This window comes from Myotis daubentonii, chromosome 16 (genome assembly GCF_963259705.1).
Source record: "Myotis daubentonii chromosome 16, mMyoDau2.1, whole genome shotgun sequence".
In the NCBI taxonomy this organism is placed as follows: Eukaryota; Metazoa; Chordata; class Mammalia; order Chiroptera; family Vespertilionidae; genus Myotis; species Myotis daubentonii.
In genome coordinates, this window is record NC_081855.1 from 55604152 (window position 1) to 55625998 (window position 21847).

General features: G+C 56.9%; 1 protein-coding gene across 4 annotated transcripts in view; it reads left to right on the top strand.

Annotated features, from left to right (window-relative positions):
* The window catches only part of TNRC6C (trinucleotide repeat containing adaptor 6C), a 73850-nt gene extending 54136 nt beyond the window's left edge, over positions 1–19714 (top strand). For 2 of the 4 annotated variants that reach the window (XM_059671372.1, XM_059671375.1), the window contains 16 exons: positions 615–781; positions 3368–3448; positions 4302–4359; positions 4795–4937; positions 6334–6483; positions 7488–7631; positions 8745–8864; positions 9468–9551; positions 9754–9985; positions 10578–10745; positions 11919–12110; positions 12517–12660; positions 13273–13467; positions 13925–13995; positions 14468–14607; positions 17026–19714. In XM_059671372.1, the coding sequence (XP_059527355.1) occupies positions 615–781; positions 3368–3448; positions 4302–4359; positions 4795–4937; positions 6334–6483; positions 7488–7631; positions 8745–8864; positions 9468–9551; positions 9754–9985; positions 10578–10745; positions 11919–12110; positions 12517–12660; positions 13273–13467; positions 13925–13995; positions 14468–14607; positions 17026–17386 (2450 nt within the window). In that variant the 3' untranslated portion in view covers positions 17387–19714. The remainder of the gene's footprint in view (positions 1–614; positions 782–3367; positions 3449–4301; positions 4360–4794; positions 4938–6333; positions 6484–7487; positions 7632–8744; positions 8865–9467; positions 9552–9753; positions 9986–10577; positions 10746–11918; positions 12111–12516; positions 12661–13272; positions 13468–13924; positions 13996–14467; positions 14608–17025) is intronic. The other 2 variants (XM_059671374.1, XM_059671373.1) reach the window with 2 other exon arrangements.
* Positions 19715–21847: the final 2133 nt, after the last annotated feature.

The window sequence follows — 21847 nt, forward strand, 5'->3', positions numbered from 1 at the left end:
GCCTGACTGACAGTCTCCAGGACTGTGCGGTGGGCTGCCTCATCTGTGGCTTCCGGCTTTCCCGGGAAGTGAGAACGTTACATAAATCTTATACAAAAGTCACTGTATTTTAAGGGGGGAGAAGACATAGACCCTGACGTGGAGGCGGCGCTCAGCCTGGCGCCACCTGCCTGAGGCCTGGCTGCCTCCCGGTTACTCTGGGAGCCGGTCCGCACCAGGCACTACTGGGCCTCCGCAGGCCTCGGGGTCCCACGGCGCGGTGGGCACGTGGGGGGCACTGGCCGTCCACACAGCGGCCTGCTGCGGTGGGGGCAGGTGGGGGCTAGCCCCCCGGAGGGCAGTGGCGGTGGAAGACTGCCTGTCAGTGGCCATTCCTGCCGTGTGGAGGCCGCCGCCTTCCCTGGGCCGCAGGGTCCAGTGTAGAAGCTCAGGCTCCAGCGTGGTCTGTGGTCAGTCCCGGGAGCTAGACGCACAGGCTGCTCAGAGCCGGCCTGGAGAGGACGCGGCCCGTGGGGCTCCGCGCTCAGGGGTGGGGAGGGGAGGCGGCGCTGCAGCGAGCATTGTCTGCCGCGGGAATGGGGAATTTGACAAGTTCCTGTTCACTCTCTTTCTAGCTTCAAAATCTATGCAAGAAGGCTGGGGCAGTGGTGGGGACGACATGAGCCTCGGCCCCAGTCAGTGGGACGACGAAGAAGGGGGCATGTGGAACAGTGCTGCCTCCCAGGAAAGCTCCTCCTCCTGCAGCTCCTGGGGGAACGCCCCCAAAAAAGGACTCCAAAAGGTGTGCGCACCCCAAAGAGGGTCTAACAGTCGCCTAACCACTCCCATCCAGCAGCGTCACTGCAGCGAAGGGGGGTGGGCCTGAGCCCCGCCACGTCCTGAGGCCCTTCCGGCCTCTCCTGAGCACGGGGTTGCTCTCCCCGCGGAGCAGAGGCGGGTGCGGTGCGCTGACCTGTTCGGCTCCTTCCTCTTTGAGAGAGAGGGCAGTGGGCCCGGGGCTGCCCCCAGCAGGCAGCCTCTGGAAAAGCCGAAGTCATGCGTGCACCAGGAGACTGCCAAGTAGATCTCAGTCTAAGGCGGGAAGTGAGGACGGGAAGGAGGTGTAGGACAGTCTCGGAGAGGGAGGCCTTTCTAAAGCCAGAAAGGGGAGGCTGGCAAACCGTGGTCGGTAAAGATAGAGCTGCGTGACATACAACACCACATTCAAAGCAGGAAACAACCACTGGGAAAGTTATCTGTGACTCAGGTCACACAGCTGGGATCGCCCTAGTCCAGTGGTCGGCAAACCACGGCTTGCAAGCCACATGTGGCTCTTTGGCCCCTTCGGTGTGGCTCTTCCACAAACTACCGGCTCTTCCACAAAATACCGACTTCTGTGCATGGGCCACGAAGTTTCAATCACACTGTGCTCACCCACACGTGGTATTTTGTGGAAGAGCCACACTCAAGGGACCAAAGAGCCGCATGTGGCTCACAAGCCGCCGTTAGCCGACCATGGCCCTAGTCTCTCAAAAAGGGTCCTGTCGCTTCTCGGCCTTTTGGCTAAGATCAAGTGTGAAAGGGTCCCTAGACACTGGTTTTTTAATATATATGTATATGTTTTATTGATTTCAGACAGGAAGAGAGATGGAAACATCAGTGATGAGAGAGAATCATTGATCGGCTGCCTCCTGCACGCCCCCTACTGGGGATCAAGCCTGCAACCCAGGCCTGTGCCCTTGACCAGAATTGAACCTGGGACCCTTCAGTCCTCAGGCTGATGCTCTATCCACTGAGCCAAGCTGGCTAGGGCTGATTTTTTTAAGTCAACCAGTAACCCAATAGAAAAATGAAAAGAATGTGAATAGGTAATTTCTAGAAAAGGATACAAATAGCCCTTAAACATAGGGGAGGACAGCAGCCTGACTTGCGGGAAGTTCAGTTTAAAACAGCGTGAGAGGTGCCACTGTTCATCTCCAACCAGCGGAGATGCGGAACGGAATAAACGCTCTGCCTGCAGAGCCCTCAGAGCTGTCTCCGCCGGCCGGCCGGTGGGTGTGGACTAGCGCCGCCCAGCGGAGGCCAGGGGTACTGTGTCCACGCGACAGGCCGGGCGCAGCGCTTCCGTGGTCATGGGGCTAGCGAATGGCATTTGTACACAGTCTTCTATTGTGGCTTTTTTTTTTTTGGTTAAAAAAGAAAAAACATAACTTAGATGTACATCGATGGGGTAACTAGTTAAAGTATGCCACATCCATATTATAGAAAGTTAAACAGATATTTTAAAAGAAATTCTATATATATTGATATGAAAAGATCACCAATATATATTGTTAAATGAAAAAGGTAAGATACAGGAAAGCGAGTATAATACCTTTGTGTATCGTACTATAGGCTCATATCACTTTAGGGTGGGGAGGGGAAGAGAAGAGAAAGGTGTGTGTGTGTGTGTGTGTGCGCGTGCATGTGTGTGTGTGCGCGTGCATGCACGCGTGCACACTTGCAGCTTCTGTGGAATTGGAAGGTCTCCACGGGGGTAGGTAAGACACTGCTCAGAGTGGTTTGTCCTTGGAGAGAACGAGAACGGGTGGGAGGGGGTGCAAGAAGGTGCTTTCGTGTGTCCCTTTTTTCTACTTTCAAAGCATATCAATGTAGTAACTGTTGCCAAAAGTTTGAAAGAGCATTCAGTGGTCAGCAAGACAAGGAGTAGATGGGACTGCAGGCATCGCACAGCAGTCCTTCCACGAGCAGGCTGGCAAATCATCCAGTCCTGGGGGCGCCAGGAATGCCACCCTGGTCCGTGAGACTGGGCCCCGGCTCGCCGGGGCATTGCGAGGGCAGAGCAGCCTCCCGTGGTTAGGTGGCGTGTGGGGTGAGCCTGCAGTCCCAGAGGGAGGGAACCCCTCTACCCCACATCTGCCTCCCTCCTTCCTCTCCCTCCTTCCTCCACTGTTTTCCCTCCCCTTGGGGCTGTAAGCAGTGAATAGTTCATAGAATCAAGAGGTGTTTTGTTCTGTTGGAAGGAGCCCCCTGAGTTCTGCTGCCTTTTAGGGTAAAGCTTATAAAAGGGCAAAGCCTGTGGCTTTCGTAAACTTGGCAGTGGGTGCAGTGCTAGCAGAGGGCAGGCTCCCAGGGAGCACTCGCTGCGATACTTGTAGTGGAAGTGACACGCACTTATGCTGAACTGAATCCATCCTCGGGGAAGAGATGATCATGCTTTTTTAAGTCCATGAACTTCACACATGCCCACCTCAAATGCACCCCAAAGCTCAACGTTAATACAAAAGGCTTCTGTGGCTTTAGAGGCCCCCAAGTGTAGGTCTCCCCATGTCTAGAAGAAAGTCCTGGAAACATGACTCACAGACCCCTCGCTCTCGCTTCGTTCCAGGGCATGAAGACATCTGGCAAACAGGACGAGGCCTGGATCATGAACCGGCTCATCAAACAACTCACCGACATGGGCTTCCCGGTGACTGGGTCTTGTTCTGCCCGCCCCTCTCCGGGGGGCCCCCTGCATGGCCTCTGCCCTGCCCACACTTGTCGTGTAACAGGAAGGGATGAGATGGTTGGCATGACCTGCCTGGGAAAGCCCCTTCCCTGGCCCTGTTTAGGGAGCAGTGCTCTGAGCCACAGTGAAGAGCCGTGTCCTTTCTATGAGAAAGGGCGCGAGAGCCTTTCTCTAGAATTAAAAGTCCTGTGGTTTTTAATTTTCAGTGGTTTATACACTTTTATATTTTCATTTACAATTAAAAGTGAGTTTTTATTAATGTACGCAATAGATTGACAGAGACCCCAAGAGAGAACTTAGTATAAAGGGAAACTGCAGGAAAAGAACCCTAACCAAACCCGTTTAGTTCCAGGCGATGTGTAGGGAGAGTTCAAGGTCGCTGGCTATTCCTCTGAAAACGTGTCACAATCTGTTAGGTGGCTCAGATCGAAGGGTGGGAGCTCAGAGAGCGAGGGGTACCCCTGCGTCCGCCCAGCATCCCGCCAACTGTCGCCACGTCTGTAGTCAGACGGCGCTTCCCTTTCGGTAGCTGTGGATGGCCAGCGCTCAGGAGCAGTTGCAGTCCTGGCCCTGAGCCGCGTGCGGCTCCAGTGTCAACACAGTCTTTGCTCTCGCAAGTCCCTTTCACGGGTCATTTTCTCAGGCAGGTGTCTTATTGTGAGACATTTAACTCTAATGTCAACAGGCAAGAAAGGTGCGTCCGAGCCAAGCCGGTCATGCTGGGTAGCAGCGGGCCTGCCCCGAGTGGCTGCTAGAGCTCTTGGTAAGCGTTCCTGTGCCAACGCCCACTCTAATGACAGCCGTCTTCCCGCAGAGAGAGCCAGCTGAAGAGGCCTTGAAGAGTAACCACATGAACCTTGACCAGGCCATGAGTAAGTCACACACGGACAGTCGCTGCTGAAAGGCGCCGGGCGTGGGGTTCTGATTTCCGGAGCGTGCGTGTAGTCGTGGATGAGGGTTGGGTACGTGTTGGGTGGACAGGGCGGGCCCCGCGGAGGAGGAAGTGTGTGATGTGCCCCTCAGGAAGCACGTGGTTCAGTGCGCTCCTGCATGGTGGTGTGTCCCCAGCAGCTGGAAGAGTCCTGGCAACCAGGAGGCCCAGCCCGTGGAGATCGGTGGCTGTGGGTGGGACAAGGGGAGGCCCCTCGGAGAAGTGGCCACCAAAGGGGGCCGGTCCCAGGGGAGAGGACGGCTGGGCCCTGAGGGACTGGCCAGGCGGAGCGGGTGCACCCTCGGAGCGAGGGCTGGGAGCAGCGCCTCCGTTTGCGGGACCGAGGGCGGTGCCTCAGGCTGTGTGTGCGCTGCAGGTGCTCTGCTGGAAAAGAAGGTGGACGTGGACAAGCGTGGACTGGGGGTGACCGACTACAATGGGATGGTCACCAAGCCCCTTGGCTGCCGCCCACCAATCTCCAAAGAGTCTTCCGTGGACCGCCCCGCCTTTCTTGACAAGGTAGGAAGGAGGGCTTTCGTTTGTCTGTGTGAGAAGAGGCATTTTTCATTTTATCTGTGTCCTTAAGGGAAGCCAGATGAAGAGCTGGCTGGACAGTGATGTTTCAGTGACTTTTCCCAGTCTCTCTAGTAGATATAAATGTTTAACCCACGAGAGGGAGCGCTGCATGTTCTGTGATGTGACAAGGAGTAAAAAGTACTAAATTTGACAACTGATTTCCATTGTGTTGGGTGAACTTGCTGGATTACCTGCCTCCACTTGTCCAGCAGACAAGAGGCATCCCCTCCCGGCGTCCCGTCCATGGGCGTGCACACTGCTTCCGAGCGGAGGTGCCGTGTTGCATGTGAATCTGAAAAAGGAGCAGAGGGGGCTCAGGCCGCTGGCCCTGGCTTGGCTCGGCCACGTCAGACCGCGTGCTGGTGTCTGTGCGGTCTTCCCTGGTCAGTCCTTTCAGCGACGTCCCCCCTGCGAGGGTGTGACCACAGGCCTCCCCTTTGGTTCAGTCCAGTGCGGAGCCTGGGAGAGAAGCTGGAAGGCAGAAAGGACACATGAGGAAAGAAGGAAAGGCTCACAGGAGGAGAGGGGGCTCCTCTTTGTTCTCAAAGAAGCGGGGTCCTTGGCCCCACGCGCCCCCGTGGAGAGTGGGGTGAGGCCCGTGGCCCGGCCCTGCATCAGTGGCCGGGGCTCCGCGCCACAGTGCCCAGTGATGCTGGAATTTCAGATAGACAATTTTTGGAGCATACTGTATTCTAAAATGTTGTTTGTTCTTTGTCTGAAATTCCAAGTTAGCTCAGCATTCTGTATTTTCATTTGCTGAATCTGGGAGCCTGTCTGGTTTCCTTACCTTTAACTGGTGGGTAATACTGCAAGCTTGTTGGGAGATTAGAGGAGTTAAATTTGCAAAGGGTCTGACACAGCATCACCTCAGTGACTGTAAAAACCCTATAGGATCCTGTCTGTTGTCTAGCTCTCCGTTTATTAGATTGGCCCGCACGAGGTGCTGTGTGTGTCGGTCTAAAGCCGCGGGCTGTCAGCAGAACGCCCCGAGCCCACCCAGAGCCCGGGCAGCGCCTTCGGAAGGAGCTGCTCAGTGGAAATGGTTGCAAAGGGTTTCCAAACCCGTTTCTGCTCTGCCTCCTGACTCCCTGGGCAGGCTCAGAGCGGGTGCGGGGGAGGCGCTAACGTACGTGTTTGTAAAATAATTGTGGGCGTGAAAACAGCAGCTTGACCCTGGTTCTCTTTGCTCTTCCCTCCTCTTGCCCACGGTCTCCACTCGGTTGTCCGCTTTCCTTCTCTTTGAATTCTTTCTCACCCGCGTGCCTGTGTGTCCTTGGGAAAGGGCTTTGCGCTCCGTGCGTCGGGCACTGCACAGCTCACCCTTTCTCTCTCCAACCAGGATGGCGGCCTCGTGGAAGAGCCCACGACTTCACCATTTTTGCCTTCGCCAAGCCTGAAGCCCCCCCTTTCAAACAGTGCACTCCCCAATCAGGCCCTGGGTGGGATTGCCTCAGGGCTGGGCATGCAAAACTTGAATTCTTCTCGACAGGTAAGGCGGGGGGAGCCTGTCCCTCTTACTTTAACTAGCACCGCTCCGTGCTCTGAGGCGGTGAGCGTGCGGGTCGGAGTGCTGGGAGGAGTGCCTTTGGGGATCAGGCCTCGGTGGCCGTGTGGGGGTGCTGCACGCCTGTATGTTGTTCCCGGAACCGAGATGCACCAGAGCTCAGCCCTCGGGGCTCGCTCGCTGCTCTTCCAATGGAGCACGTTGCCAAGCAGCCTCGGCGGCCAGACCTGGGCGCGCACCGAGCCTTCGCTACGCTGGTCCCGGGACCACCACCTCCCCTTGTCCCAGAACCAGAGGTGACAGCCTCGGGCGGTGAATCGCTGTCACCGTCACTGGAGGGAGGACCTGTCCCGTCTGGAGGGCGTCCCTCTTGTGCCTGTCCTCCTGATGAGGCTGCCACACACACACCTTCACGACTTCTCTTCAGTAGATGCTGTGACATTTAGGGGGGCGAGCAGCCCCCCGCCTGCCTGTTGTCGGGCTGATGATCAGCAGTGTGTCTCTCACTGTCTGCCTGACCCTCGGGGTCTGACATAGCCGACCGTGGCTTAGTGGGATGCCCGCAGGAGGGTGGGGGGGTCCTGCGCAGCGCCTGTCCCAGCGGGAAGTGCAGTGTCCACGTGAACCGCCTGGCGGTGCCCGTTCACCGCTTGCTGTGGAATCGTAGTTCCATTCGCTGTGAACACCGGCGCCTCCCTCATGCTCCCTGTCCGCTGCCCTTGGGAGCGGCCATGTGCGCTAGCCTCACCCCGAGCCCTGGATTACCAGCTGCTTCTCCCATGACAGCCTCGTCTCGGCGCTTCTGTGGTTAAACACAGGCCCGCTCCCCGGGCTGGTTCCCCACCACCCGTGACCGTGGGAGCAGCGCTGGCACAGCCACAGCTGCACGCTGCCAGGAGTCAACGCCGCGTGGCGTTCTGCGTGGGAAACAGGTCACTCGCTCACGTGCTGCTGCGCGGCGGCTCTGACCCCGTCCCTCGTCCCCGCAGATACCGAGTGGCAATCTGGGCGTGTTTGGCAGCAGCGGAGCAGCACAAGCCAGGACCCTGCAGCCGCCGCCGCCGCCCGGGCCGCCGCTGAACCCCTCCCAGCCCAGTCTCCGTGCGCAAGTGCCTCAGTTTCTATCCCCTCAGGTCAGGCCCGGTGCGGTCTCGGGGAGCCCCATGGGGTCCTGCGCTATGGAGGCAGCACTGCAGGGAGAGCAGGCCCTGCCCTGTTCCTCCACAGCCGGCTTCCCGCACCCCGAGGGTCTCAGAGCCACCTCGGGGTGCCTCAGCTGCCGGGCAGGCCAGGCCCCTGCCAAGCAGCATGCTGGGGCAACCCCGGTCTGGTGACACGGCCACTCCAGCCTGCAGGCGGGAGGGAGGGTCCGGGGACGGGCAGCAGACGCCTCCACGCCCAGACACAGCTGCCCACCACCCCACTCCGAATGTTTCCCGTCAGTCAACTTGCCTCTTCATTTCAGTAGATTTATTCTTCAAGTAAACGTTACCTCCCTGCCATTAATAGAGAAAGCCATGTTTCTCGTGCACATTCAGCACCTCGTAACGTAAAAACCACTCGCCACGTTATGCCTAAAACCGTCCTGCACCCGTGTCCTGTGGGCAGGGCATGCCGTGGGGAGCAGGGCAGCAGCCACTGCCCAGCCCTGATCTGTCAAATTACAGGCGCAGAGGCGCCCTTGACAGACAAGGTCAGGCTGGCAGAGTCACACAGGTGCAGGTGCCACAGGGGAGGCTGAGGGACATGTGCCCACCGAGGGGTGTCTGCTCCCGTGAGCAGGGGCACCACTTCCCAAGGACACCTACTTGAGAAGGGGCTGCTGCCCGCCCTGGGACGAGACCGTCTGGGGGGGGGCGTGGTGCGGTGGGGAGGGAAGCCGCCCTCCTCCCTGCGCCTCCCCTGCACCCTCCATTGGCCCATAGACTCACTCGGTGGACGACCTAGAGTCACTCCTAGGGAAGAAATTAGGAAGTTAGCTCATGACTAGAATACGTACTTGAAGGGAGAGCTCTCTTTCCCTCTTTCTTTCCCTCCCTTCTCTCCTTCCCTCCTTCCTTCCTTATTCTTCACAAACGCCTGTTAACTAATATTGAAAGGTCCTCAAATGTTTCAGTGGCTTTTGAAGTTCACTCGAGAGACAAATATAATTGTCATTTAATTAATCGGGTTGAATCTGGGAACTACACAGACACGGAAACGTTTTAAAAGTGACACGGTGCCTCGCGGTGTGTTTGTTTGCACAGGTTCAAGCACAGCTTTTGCAGTTTGCAGCAAAAAACATTGGTCTCAACCCTGCACTATTAACCTCGCCAATTAACCCTCAGCATATGACGATGTTGAACCAGCTCTATCAGCTGCAGCTGGTGAGTGACAACCCCGCCTCGGCCATGCTCGGGGACGAGGAAGCGCGCCCCCTGGTGCTCGCCAGATGGCAGCGCGGGGAGCGGCCGCAGCGTGCGCCTGCCTGAGAAGCCGTCAGCAGGCGCTGCTTGGTCATTGAGGCAGCTCCATTATGAACTGTAAGGAGAATCAGAAAGGTTTTCACTTACAGGTGTTCTATAAGTAGCCAACTCTGGCTCCTTCCTGCGCACAGCACCTCCCTGATCTCTCAGGCATGTAGAAGCCTGAGCTTTCACCCCCCTTCCCGTCTCAGCCACAGACACAGAAGAGGCACTGCAGTGACTGTTCTAAGGATGGGATACACACATATCCCAGAAGCAGGAGAGAAGTTACAGCTACTTTATTACAGAGTAATGAGGACTTAGTTCTCTCAGAGTCCCTGCGGAGGGAGGCTGGTGGAGCCTAGTCATTGTTTTTTTATCCTCACCGGGACACGTTTTCATTAGTTTCAGAGAGGAATAGAGAGAGAAACATCTGTGAGGGACGGACTGGGCCGCTCTCTCTGTGCTGTTCAGCAAGTGTGCAGGACCCTCGGCTCCCTCACGGTGCTCTGACCTCTGTTGCAGGCATACCAACGTTTACAAATCCAGCAGCAGATGCTACAGGCCCAGCGGAATGTGTCCGGACCCATGAGACAGCAGGAGCAGCAAGTGGGTGTCGCCGGCTTGTGGGTCCCTGAGCTCTAGTCCCCCTGCTCCAGGGGCACTAATTGATGGGTTAAGCCTCCCTTTTATAATCTCAGGGTCACCTAGATTTGGGAGGAGGTCGGCCCAGGCGTAAATGCAGTGGAGACTGACACACAGGTGACGGGCGGCATCACTTCCCCCCTAACATGCATGTGTCTGCCGCCAGGTCGCGCGTACAATCACTAACCTGCAGCAGCAGATCCAGCAGCAGCAGCGCCAGCTGGCCCAGGCCCTGCTCGTGAAGCCCCCGCCGCCCCCGCCGCACCTGTCTCTGCACCCCTCTGCAGGCAAATCGGCCATGGACAGCTTTCCCCCGCACCCCCAGGCCCCCGGCCTGCCCGACCTGCAGACCAAAGAGCAGCAGTCTTCGCCCAACACCTTTGCTCCTTACCCTCTCGGTGAGTCTCCACATCAGCCACCACCCGGCTCAGGTGCCTGGGGTCACCACGGAGGGGTCGCGGGGGACACGCCGTTCCCAGCAGCCTGAGAGCGGCTGCCTCGGCTTCTTCCCTCTGAGGGCCGGGAGCTTTGCTGTAAATGCTTCCAGCCTGGAATCTTTCGAGGCAGCACCGCGCAAGCCCATCGTGGCCCTCTGTTCAGGAAGCGGAAGAGTCTAGCAGTTGAGTCCCACCTCCACTACCGAGGGGCTCACCACTTACTTGCGCAACTTCCTTGGCAGCTCTTTGCCTCCGTTTCCCCATCTGTAAAGTGGGAATGCTTCCCTCCGAGAGTTCTGTATGAGTTAATATGGAACGTTCCAAGGATAGCGCCCAGCACGGAGCGAGTCCTTTGTGAAGTGCTAGCTGTTCGTGGCAGCACTTTTTTTTAGGAATAGTTGTTTTAGGAACAAATTCAGTTCCATCATGGCCCTAGGATGCCCTGACTTCCGCGTCCTGGCAGCGGCCTGTCCTCTGAGCCTCTGTCTGGAGAGCCGCAGAAGGCGGCCACTTTGAGGCCAGTGGGCCCCTCTCACGGTGTTTTCCCTCTCAGCTGGACTGAACCCAAGCGTGAACGTCAGCAGCATGGACATGACGGGCGGCCTGGCAGTGAAGGACCCGTCTCAGTCCCAGTCGCGCCTCCCGCAGTGGACACACCCCAATCCGATGGATAACGTCTCCGGTGCTGCTTCTCCTCTCGACCAGAACCCCGGCAAGCACGGTAGGCCCACCCACGCCCGGCACCCAGTCTGAGAGCTCAGTGCTGAGAGCTGAGTCAGAATACCCCGTGCCCTCGCAGAGCGCACGGCCCCGCCACTCAGGGGTCAGCCTGCCTGATGCCTCAAGCCCCAGGTCTTAGCTGCAACCCTAGAAGGAACTGGAAACCCCAGGGCAGCAACGCCAGGTCCCAGCCGCTGCCCTAGTTACGTCTGTTCCTCAGCAAAGTGTTCGAGTGTCCTGACCACACCTTGTTTCCAAGGAAAGGATAAAACACGATGATCCGGTGCTTAGGAAGGGGGAGGAGCACACATGCTAATACCCGTCCAAGAGGGTCACACTAGTAGCTTTGAACTTAGCTCTAAATTTCCTGGAAGCATAGACGGCAAAGAAAATGTAATCGGGTATGTAATGCCCTCTCAATAGGAAGCATCCTACAGAGAAGAAAATGCTTTATAATGTTAACACTCCAAGAAAAGCATCGTGCTCTCTGCCACTGCCCTTGGCACGAGGGAGCTCAGTGGCCGTGGCGAGGTGGGTGAGTGTGTGTGCTTAGGGCTCTGAGTTTACACGTCAGTTTGTCCTTCGGCAGTGAGGGCAGCATCTGGAGGGAACCGAGGACAGACACTCGGACTGGTCCCTGGAAAGTCTCGCTGGGCCAGCTTCCTGGGGTGCGGGGTGCGTTTTATCAAGCTGTCCAGCTAGACCAGCGGTTCTCAGGCTATGGGTCGCGACCCCTTTGGGGGTCGAACGACCCTTTCACAGGGGTCGCCTAAGACCATCGGAAAACATATATAATTACATACTGTTTTTGTGATTAATCACTGTGCTTTAATTATGTTCAATTTGCAACAATGAAAATACATCCTGCATATCAGATATTTACATGACGATTCATAACAGTAGCAAAATTACAGTGATGAAGTAGCAACAAAAATAATGTTATGGTTGGGGGTCACCACAACATGAGGAACTGTATTAAAGGGTCGCGGCATGAGGAAGGTTGAGAACCACTGAACTAGACAGACGGGTGCAGTTCCTGAGGAGTTTGTCTTCCAAGGACGAGGTCACTCCCTCGCAGAGAAGGGGCCAGCCCAGCTCACACCCCTAGGAGGACAAGACAGGTGCCTGGCGGGAGGCTGGGCTCCCTGTTCACTCTCTCCTGCTGTGCCCGCAGGTGCTATCCCTGGAGGTCTGAGCATTGGGCCTCCAGCTAAGTCCTCCATTGACGACTCCTATGGCCGGTACGATTTAATCCAGAACAGCGAGTCACCAGCCAGTCCTCCAGTAGCTGTCCCCCATAGCTGGTCACGTGCCAAATCCGACAGTGACAAAATCTCAAATGGCTCCAGCATCAACTGGCCCCCAGGTAAGAGCGGGCGATACCCTGTAGCAGCAGGTCAGCCTGCGCTCCGCCCAGGAGAGCACTTAGCCCCGTAGCCTGGCCTTGTTCACTGGAAAGCCTGGGTCAGGTCAGCGTGGGGGGTAGGCGGTGTGGCGCCTGGTTCAGTGGCCCCTTAGTTCAGTGAGAGCGACGGCTGTGGCCCTGGATTCCATCCGGCCATCGTCGGGCTAGCTCACAGCTGAGCAGGTTAATGTAGACTGTCCCGCTGCTTCCCGCCCGTTCAGGGGACTGATGAGTTACTGAAGGGAAGTCTAAAATGGTCCCTTTGATTTAATTAGCAAACTATTAAAATTCCCATAAATTACCGTGAAGCAGTGTGAAGGTACCTAATACTCATGTTTTGATCTTCATTTTGCTTGAAACTTTCCAGAATTTCATCCTGGAGTTCCGTGGAAAGGACTTCAGAACATAGATCCCGAGAATGATCCTGACGTCACGCCTGGAAGTGTCCCCACTGGGCCGACCATCAACACCACCATTCAGGACGTCAACCGCTACCTCCTCAAGAGCGGCGGTGAGGCCTGCGCTGTGGGCGGGGCGGCGTGGGCTCCGGGCAGGCGTGGCAGCCGCTTCTCCAGCCAGGGGGCAGCACAGCGGCTTCTGGTGGGGGCAGGGCGGGCTGGAGGGGAGGGGTGCGCGGGGGAGGCACAGTGGAGACAGGACCCGGCCCTCGCTGCCCATCTCGTCGGTGTGGCAGCAGGGTTGTGCCAGGGGTTTGGAGGGCTGTGGAGAAGTGGACGACTGCCCGTCCTGGGAGAAAAGACGTCGGAAAGAAGCGGGATTGCTGGTTGCAGAGCAGAGCTTCCTGCCAGGTGCTTGCGGGACCGTCTGGTGCTGCCTGGTCGCCAGAGCCCTGGGGCGTTGTGGGTGGCCTCTGCATGTGCACGCGCATGCTGTGACGAGGCAAGGCAGGCCGGAGAGCACATTTAGCAAACTGGTTAAGTCTCGGGAGCGCTGGTCAGAGGCACCCTGCGTCCAGGCAGGGCTTGGAGAGAGCAGCACCGGGGCTCGGGTGGGCTCTCCTCGGTGCTTCTCTTCCCCACGGTTGGCGATGCCAGAGCCCCTTGCGAGAGTCCCACGCGCTGCACTGACCTCTCTCAAGGTGCCTGTCCTGCTGTCCTTCCAGGTAAACTATCAGATATGAAATCGACGTGGTCCTCCGGCCCCGCCTCCCACACACAAGCCTCTCTGTCTCACGAGCTGTGGAAGGTGCCCAGAAACACTACTGCGCCCACAAGGCCGCCTCCGGGGCTGACCAATCCCAAGCCTTCCTCCACCTGGGGAGCCAGCCCCCTCGGCTGGACCAGCTCTTACTCCTCGGGTACGCATGGTTCCCGTGCCGGGGGGCGGGGGGGCTCCCTCCTGCTCTGCTCACCCTCCAGGGAACAGCCTGCAGCTTTGAGGAACCCAGTCCCACCCCCTGGACCCTGCGAGGGCTTCCAGGGGTCAGGGTGCCCGGACTCTCCAGGCCCGGCTCCAGCGGCCAGTGTTGTCAGCGTGGCCCTGGGGGTCACGCACAGGGCGTGGGAGGTGGGCGTCGCAGCACATCCAGGGCCACACAGGGTCCCGGGCATGTCTGTCAACCGGCACAGGGTCTCTGTTCCACCCTGACACGTACTGCCCCACCACACTGCCCCGGAGGCCCGGCTCTCTGGCCGAAGACAGGCGCAGTGTGAGCACCCCCAGCCACGCGCTGTGGCTCCAGCAGGCGCCCTCTGCCCTCGCCGGGTGAGAAAGGGCTGGGGAGGAGTTGACCGATTCTGCCCCGGTCTGTGCAGGTTCTGCTTGGAGCACCGACACCTCAGGAAGGACCAGCAGCTGGCTCGTTCTCCGCAACCTCACGCCCCAGGTATCGTGCGGGGCACGGTGTCCCGTGGCACAGTCTCGGTGCTGGGCGCCCGCCCTCAGGCCCGGAGGGGGCGTGGGCAGCAAGGAGGGGGCGTGCCCGGAGTCCTGTGGCCGTGTTCCTGGGAAGGTGTTCAGTTTTTATTCTTTGGAGGCTTGGAAACTGTACCTCTGTAAACAGAGATGCTCGCCTTCACTTGTACCCACCCACGAGGGACTTGGCCTGTGCCCCTCCCGGGTCTCGGGCCACAGGCTGCCGGGAACCGCGGGCCTGTGTGATGCGCTCTGCTGAGGGACCAGAGCCAGAACGGCTTGCTCCTTCTGGGTGGTGCCATCATAACCCGAAAGGCGCCAGGCATTTACATCCACAGCCCCAGCAGCAGAGGGTAGTAAGCCCCGTGAAGAACAGCATGTGCCGGGAACGTAATGGGAGAAGTTACGGGAAGCTCGTTACCGTCCCCTCTGCTCCCCCTCAGATCGATGGCTCCACCCTCCGGACGCTGTGCCTGCAGCACGGGCCGCTCATCACATTCCACCTGAACCTGACGCAAGGCAACGCCGTGGTCCGGTACAGCTCCAAGGAGGAAGCCGCCAAGGCACAGAAGTCCCTGCACATGTACGTCCCTCCCGCCACTCGCCGCCCCGTGTCAGCACCGCAGGCGCAGACGTTGACGGTCTTGTGGACGGTCTTGTGGTCTGGAGGCTGGAAGTCAGGTCAAGGCATCAGCAGGGCTGGTTCCTTCCGAGACACTCTCCTTGGCGAGCAGACGGCCACCCTCTCCCTGTGTCCCCACGGGGTTGTCTGAGGATGTCCGTGTCCTAAATACCTCCTCTTACAAAGACAGCAGCCACAGTGGGCAAGGGCCACCCTGATGTCCTCATTCCACCTTCATCGTCCTTCAAAGACCTTTCTCCAAATACAGGGACACCTGCAGGTCCTGGAGGTTAGGTCTTCAGCATGTGCTTTGAGGAGACAATCCACCCTGAGCAGGTGTCTTGCGCTGTGTCCCTGTCGCCTGCCGAGTTGCTGTGGCCACGCCCTCCACTCGGGAAAGGCCCCCGGGGAGAGCGTGTACAGCCCGGCAGCCCTTATCAGATGGTTTGCAAGTCCTTTTCCTCATTCCATGGGTTGTCTTTTCACTTTCGTGCTGGTTTCTTTTGCTTTGAGAAGATTTTAGTTTTACATAGTCTGACTTGTTGATTTTTGCCTTTGTTGCTAGTGTTTTGGTTGTCACGTACAAAAATAATCACTGCCAAGGTCAATGTCAAGGAGCTTTTTCCTATGTTTTCTTTTAGGAGTTTATGGCTTCAGGTCTTAGTGTTAAGCCTTTAACTCATTGAGTTAATTTTTATGGGTGATCTGAACGAGAGATCCAGCTCCATCTTTCTACATGTGGCGATTCAGTTCCCCAGCACCGCTCACTGAAGAGACTGATTTCTCCAGAACATTCTTGGCGCCCTTGTCGAGTATTAGTTGACTGCAGATGTGGGGTCTGTTTCTGGGCTTTCTGTTCTGCTCCATTGGTCTGTCCAATTTCTATGTCGGGAGCATGCTGTTTTGATGGCTAGAGCTTTGGAGTATATTTGAAATCAGGAAATGTGATGCCTCCAGGTTGGTTTTTCTTTATCGGTATCGCTTTGGCTATTCAGCGTCTTTGGTAGTTCCATACAAACGTTAGGATTGTTTTTACTATTTCTGTGCAGAATGCCATTGGTACTTTGATGGGGATTTCATTGAATCCATAGATGGCTGTGGATTGTATAAACATTTTAACTCTTTTAATTCTTCTGATCCATGAACATGGGATATCTTTCCATTTGTATCTTCCTCGATTTTATTCATCAGAGTCTTGCCGTTTTCATTGTACAGATCTATTACTTCCTTGGTTAAATTTATTCCTAAATGTTTTTATTGTTTTTAGCGATTGTAAATGGGGTGGGGTTTTTTTTTGTTTGTATCAGAATTTCATTGTTAGGACATAGAAACGCAACTGTTTTCTGTTTATTGATTTTATATCCTGCAACTTTAATAAATTCATTGGTTGGTTCCAATAGTCTTTTGGTTGAGTCTTTAGGATTTCCTATGTATAAGATCATGTCATCCGCAAACAATGATAGTCTTACTTCTGCCTTTCCAATTTGGATGCCTTTTGTTTCTTTCTCTTGCCTGATTGCTCTAAGACCTCCAGTGCTGTGTTGAATAGAAGTGGTGAGAGTGGGCACCCTTGTCCTGTTCCTGATCTTGGAGGAAAGTTTTCCACCTCTGCTCGTTGTGTCCTGTGGCCTTGGGGATGTCCTTCTGTACCCTGTGTGTTGAGGACATTGATCGTGAAAGAATGGTGTGTTTTGTCAAATGCTGTTTCTAAATCTACTCGGGTGATGGTGTGATGTTGACCTTTCATTCTGTCGTGATGTCACATTTATTGACTTGCAGATGGGGACCGTCCTTGCCTCCGGGGAGGCGGCGCACGGGGTCATGGGGTTTGACCCCCCAATGTGCTGTTGGGTGGGGTGTGCTCCTACTTGATGAAGAATTTTGCATCCACGTTCCGTAACCAGGGGTAGTTTTCTTCTGGTGTCTGTCTGCCTTTGGTATCAGGACATTCTGGCCTCATAAAATGAGTTTGGGAGCATTACCTCCTCTTCAGTTCTGGAGGAGCTTGAAGAGGATGGGCGTTAATTCTCCTTAACTTACCAATGAAACCAGCTGGTCCTGGGCTTCTCGGTGCCAGTTCTGGTTATTGGTCTGTTTAGGTTTCCTGTTTCTTCATGATTCCACCCTGGTAGGTCGTGTGTTTCTCAGCATTTACCCATTTCTTCCAGGTCATCAATTGGTTGGCATATGGTTGTCCACAGCCGTCTCTCAGATCCTGTATTTCTGTGGTGTCAACTGTAATGTCTCCTCATTCGTTTCTGATTGTATTTATTTGAGTCTTCGCTCTTTTTTTCTTAGTTAGTCTCATGCAAGGTTTGTTGGTTTTGTTTATCTTTTCAGAACTCTGGATCTCAGTTTTGTTGCTGTTCTCTCTCTCAGGTGTGTTCTGGGAAACACTACCATCTTGGCCGAGTTTGCTGGCGAAGAAGAAGTGAACCGTTTCCTAGCGCAAGGCCAGGCGCTGCCGCCCACCTCCAGCTGGCAGTCCAGCAGCGGGACCAGCCAGGCGCGGCTGGGGGCCTCGGGCAGCGCCCACGGCCTGGTGCGGAGCGACGCCGGCCACTGGACCGCCCCGTGCCTGGCCAGCAAGGGGAGCAGCGACCTGCTGTGGGGCGGGGTTCCCCAGTACTCCAGCAGCCTGTGGGGCCCGCCCAGCAGCGACGACGGCAGGGTGATCGGGAGCCCCACCCCGCTGAACACTCTGCTCCCCGGCGACCTCCTTAGTGGGGAGTCCATCTAGGCCCGAGGACCGCGGGCACAGTCATCAGCACTAGGAAGCATAGCTGGCCCCGCGGCCCGCGGCCTCCGTGTACCTCTGTCCAGTACTGAAGACGGACCCTGCGCAGCCCTTGCGAACTGTTCCCGAGACAGTGCGGGCTGCGCCCAGTGTCACATGCTAATGACAGGATGTTCTCATAGCTTTTTATTTTGTGTTGTCTTATGTTTGTACGGTGTGTTGTCATTTTGATTTTTTAAGTATAAAAGCTGCTTAGAATAGTTCTATCATGAAGGGCACTTTTCAGATTGTGGGCTGGAAAGGGTTATTTTATCAAGGGGGGCGGGAGGGAGGGAGACGAGAAAGCCTATTTAACGAGCCTGTGACGATTATGCACATTACCAGAGGCGGACCCCGTAATCAGGGGAGCTGGCGTTCACGGGCGAGCGGCCGCGGCCTCCGGGCGGCCCCACGGCGAGCCGAGCGGCGGGCCGGTCTGCGAAGTCCTCTGTCCCCACGGATCCGCCTATGCACATTACCCTTGTTCCATTACTTTTTCATGTCATTTTTTTTATCCCAAAAAATATTTTTTAAAAGTTGAAAAAAAAGACATATCAAACATGCAAATACTTGAATCCAGCAGGCCAATACGCAATGTGAACACTCAGTGTAACCCACACCCAGGTCGGCGGCGGGCGCACCGGCTCCGGACCTGCCACGGTCACGGTCACGGCCAGCGCGCGTCAGAACCAGCGTGTGTGCGCGTGTGCGCACTTCCTGTGTTGGCGTGCCACGCGAGGGACTTCACTGTGGGTTTCCTTTTATTCAGTATATGCTTTTGTTGGCGCATTGGTCAAATGTTCGTTACTATTAGCTTCTAACTTTGCACTGAGTGTCCCCGCCCTTCCTCAGCTCATCCTACACGTTAACGAGAACTCGTGGGACAGGGCCGGCGACAATTCACGTGTAAATGTTTACTCAAGGACTCTGTTACCGCGTTTAAAGCTACAGTGTGTATCTCTGGAGAAATAATATGTACACCTACCTTTAGCAGCTGTTGTTGTGGACTAAGACTGCGAGAGAACTATTACCAGAGTATTGCACCGTTTCCCATTGGGAATAGAACGTGAACGAGCAAACGTGTGGACTGTGGCCATAGATACTTGTGAGGGTGGGTTCCGCGCAGGAACGGAGACAAGCACTTGGACTGGGTGGTGACTGCTTCGGAGGAGCCCATGGCGGGGGCTCCCACCTGTTTACAGACCTTTTTTCTCCTTCAGACTTTAAAGTAAAAAAATTTTAAAAAGGAATTTAAAAAAAAAAAGAAAAAAAAAAGACTTCCGTCGTAAGACGCCTATTTTCCGATGCGGACGCGCTACTTCAGAGCTCTGGGATTGGCAGTGTTCTCCCTCCGGCATCGTCGCGGACTCTGTCGCGCCCCTCCCGGGCCGGGGCGCTGTGCTCACTGTCTTGCACATGCGGAAGCGCTCTCAGGAAGCCAGGGTTCCGAGGGGCAGCTCCACACCGTTCCATGTATTTTGTAACCCAACTCCTAGCACTGAAGATGTTATAAAAAACAAAAAAATAAGAAAAAAAGAAAAAAGAGGAAAAAAACTCAAAGAAGAAAAATACCTAATCTCTAATGTGTAGCAGTTACATATTTACCAAATAACGGACTCAGAAGACATAGGTGTTTGAAGAGTGCTTTATATATTAAAAATCGCTTTATGTTTTAAAAATGATCAATGTTTTCATTGTTTTGCAAGAAAGAAAGACAATGGAGTAACATACCCTCAAGTATGTTTAAAACATACGAACATTGTGCTCCCTGCCTGCTCGGTCAGGAAACGTGCATTACATTTTTTTTAATTCGCTTTTTAATGGTTTTATCAAAACAAAACAACAAAAGAAAAAAAAAAGCAGCAGCAGGTCCTGCGAAGTCGCAGGCCCACAGAGCTGGTTTCCTAGCGGATCACGAACTACGCACAGACCGGGGCCAGGCGTGTCGGCGCCCCGCACCCTCTGTGTGATGTGTGTGTCCCCGCACATGTATATCAAATGTACGTGCGCCGACAGCCCGGCGCGTCCACCGAGCCGAGCTGTAGGAAAACGCCGAGGTTTGAACAGCGCGGATGGAAGTAAAGAATCTGTCTGTTTCTGTTTTCCGTTGGGGGGGGGGGGTGTTGTTTTGACCTTTTATTTTGAAGATGTTTGTAACAGATTAAGAAACAAGTTTGTGGCTTTTAATGTTTTTCCTCATAGAATGTGATTGTTGAAGAATACGCACCGAAAGTTGCTTTCAAAAGTACAACGCTTTGTTGAATCTTAATAAATGGCAATTTCTTTCTTGGCTATTGAAAGCAGTGTGTGTTTTCTTTCTCAAAGACGGCTGTCAGCGGTTTCACTCTGACTGCACCGGGGCGAGCGGCACGCCGGGCCCGGTGGCCTGACTGTCACCTTCCCGCTGGCTCTGTGGCTCTGCCGTCAGCGCTGAGCCCCACGCAGGACCCGCGGGGGCGCAGCAGTGCTTGAGCCCCGCGCCCGCCATCGCCCGCCATCGCCCGCCCGCCCGGCCCTGACCAGCATGTGCAGCAGGCCTGGCCTCCAGTCCGGCTCCAGGCGCCCTGAGGACCGGAAGCAGCCCCGCACCCGCCTGTGTCCACAGCGGGGCACAGGCCGCCGAGGGCCACCGCCCACGTTACCTGGGACCCCGATGGGCATCAGAAATGCTGGGGAGAGGAGCGTGAGGACGGCCTTCTGCGTTCCCCACGCCTTACTCCTTCACACAGCGCCTGTCGGCCCAGAATGCGCAGCCCTGGACACGCGACCACAACCCAGGTCCTCTGGGGCCTCGCTCAGAGGCCAGAGGCGGAGCACCCCTTCTGTCCACTCCAGGGGTCAGTCCTGGTTCTATCAGGAGCCCGGCCGGTTGCCCCTGAGGGAAGGTGGCGAACTCCTGGCTTGAGAAAGCTGAGGAGGAGGCACTGAGGGGCGGCATCAGGAGAGGAAAGACCAGAGGAAGAAGGAACACAGCCGGACAGTGCACTTGACCTACTCGCCCGGGATGAGCCTGGGGCGGCCACTCCAGCGCCACCAGCCCGCCCTCCGCAAGCGCATGCACGGCTCCCACGGAGCAAACAGCCAGTGCCCGGCTCTGGGAGCACAGTCGCTGCCTCGGGAACGTCCATCGCACACGGCAGGCTTCACGGAGGAGGAGGCATTCGCCGCGGGCCTGGGAGGCCGGAAGGGATTGGGAAAGACTGGGCAAGGGGTGGGGGGGACGTGGACAAAGCTGAGGTCCGAAGTGCCAGCCTCGTGACCGGAGGGGCCTGGTAGCCGCCATGACAGGGCCGCTTGCTGTCTGGAGCCGAAACGGTCAGAGCTGCACTTCCTAACTGGCATCACCGTGGAGAGGCAGGCGGGGTGCTGGGTGGTGGCCGCGTGATGGCTTAGAAAGGACCGTCCCGAGGCCCCTGGATGCGCCGGGAAACAGCGGCCTCACGCGGTCGCTCTAGGAAGTGCCCGGGAGCCTCCCTCCCGCCCGCCTCACGAGCTGCGGTGCTCGCCCTTGTCTGGGAGCGGATGCGAGGCAGGGAGGTGGCTCGGCGTCGGTCTGCCCGGTGCTGACGCACGGGAAGCTGGCCGTGGCCACTTAGTGTCCACCCACCAACAGTGCGCCCGGCGGGAAGGCATCTGGGGGCCGGGCCCTTCGGGACCGCCCGCCCGCCGAGAGCTGCCACGCGGGATCAGTGCCACCTACTCGCAGGGGACCCTCTGGCTGGCAGCGACCACAAGCCAGGATCCTGCTGTGCCAGGGACGCCCGGTGCTGTCCCCACCCTCAGAGGTCGGGGTGACGCTGGGTAGGCCTCGGGGCCCCCTCGACAGACAGCCTCTGCCCCTGGACATCTGCAAACACGGAGCTCCCCCAGGGACGCGCTGGGGAGGGGCCAGCCCGGCCCTCCTGATGTGGGGTGCCGTCACTAAGGGTCTGACCGGCTCCCGCCTCTCCCAGGCCCGAGCATGGCTCTTCAGGTCCCCGAGATGCGGGACGGTGAGCCCCAGTGCCACTCGGCCGGCTCCCCTCCCAGGGCCCTGCCCAGCTCCTGCAGTCCCGGGACGCTGCGGCTGTGACAGCCTCGGCACACGGCTTCCCACAGGCTCTGCAAACAGCCTGGCGGGATCCCATCACTCCCTCCTGCCTCGGGCCTGGGCGCCCGCTGCCCCTCGGCCTGGCCGGCTCCTCTCCCCATGGCTCATTCACAAGTGAAATGTCACCCCAGCCCCTTCCTAAATTCGCCCCCACCCCATCGCCACGAAAGCACCCCTGCTGCTGGCCTTGTCACCCTGGCTCGCCTCCCGCCCCCTTGTCCCTGCCTGCCTGGTGCACCCCTGGCTCAGGCTGATCCTAGGGTCCCTCAAGCTGGGCCGCACCGGTCCTGCCATCTGGAGCTTGGCCACCAGAGAGCGCCCTCGCTGATCACTGG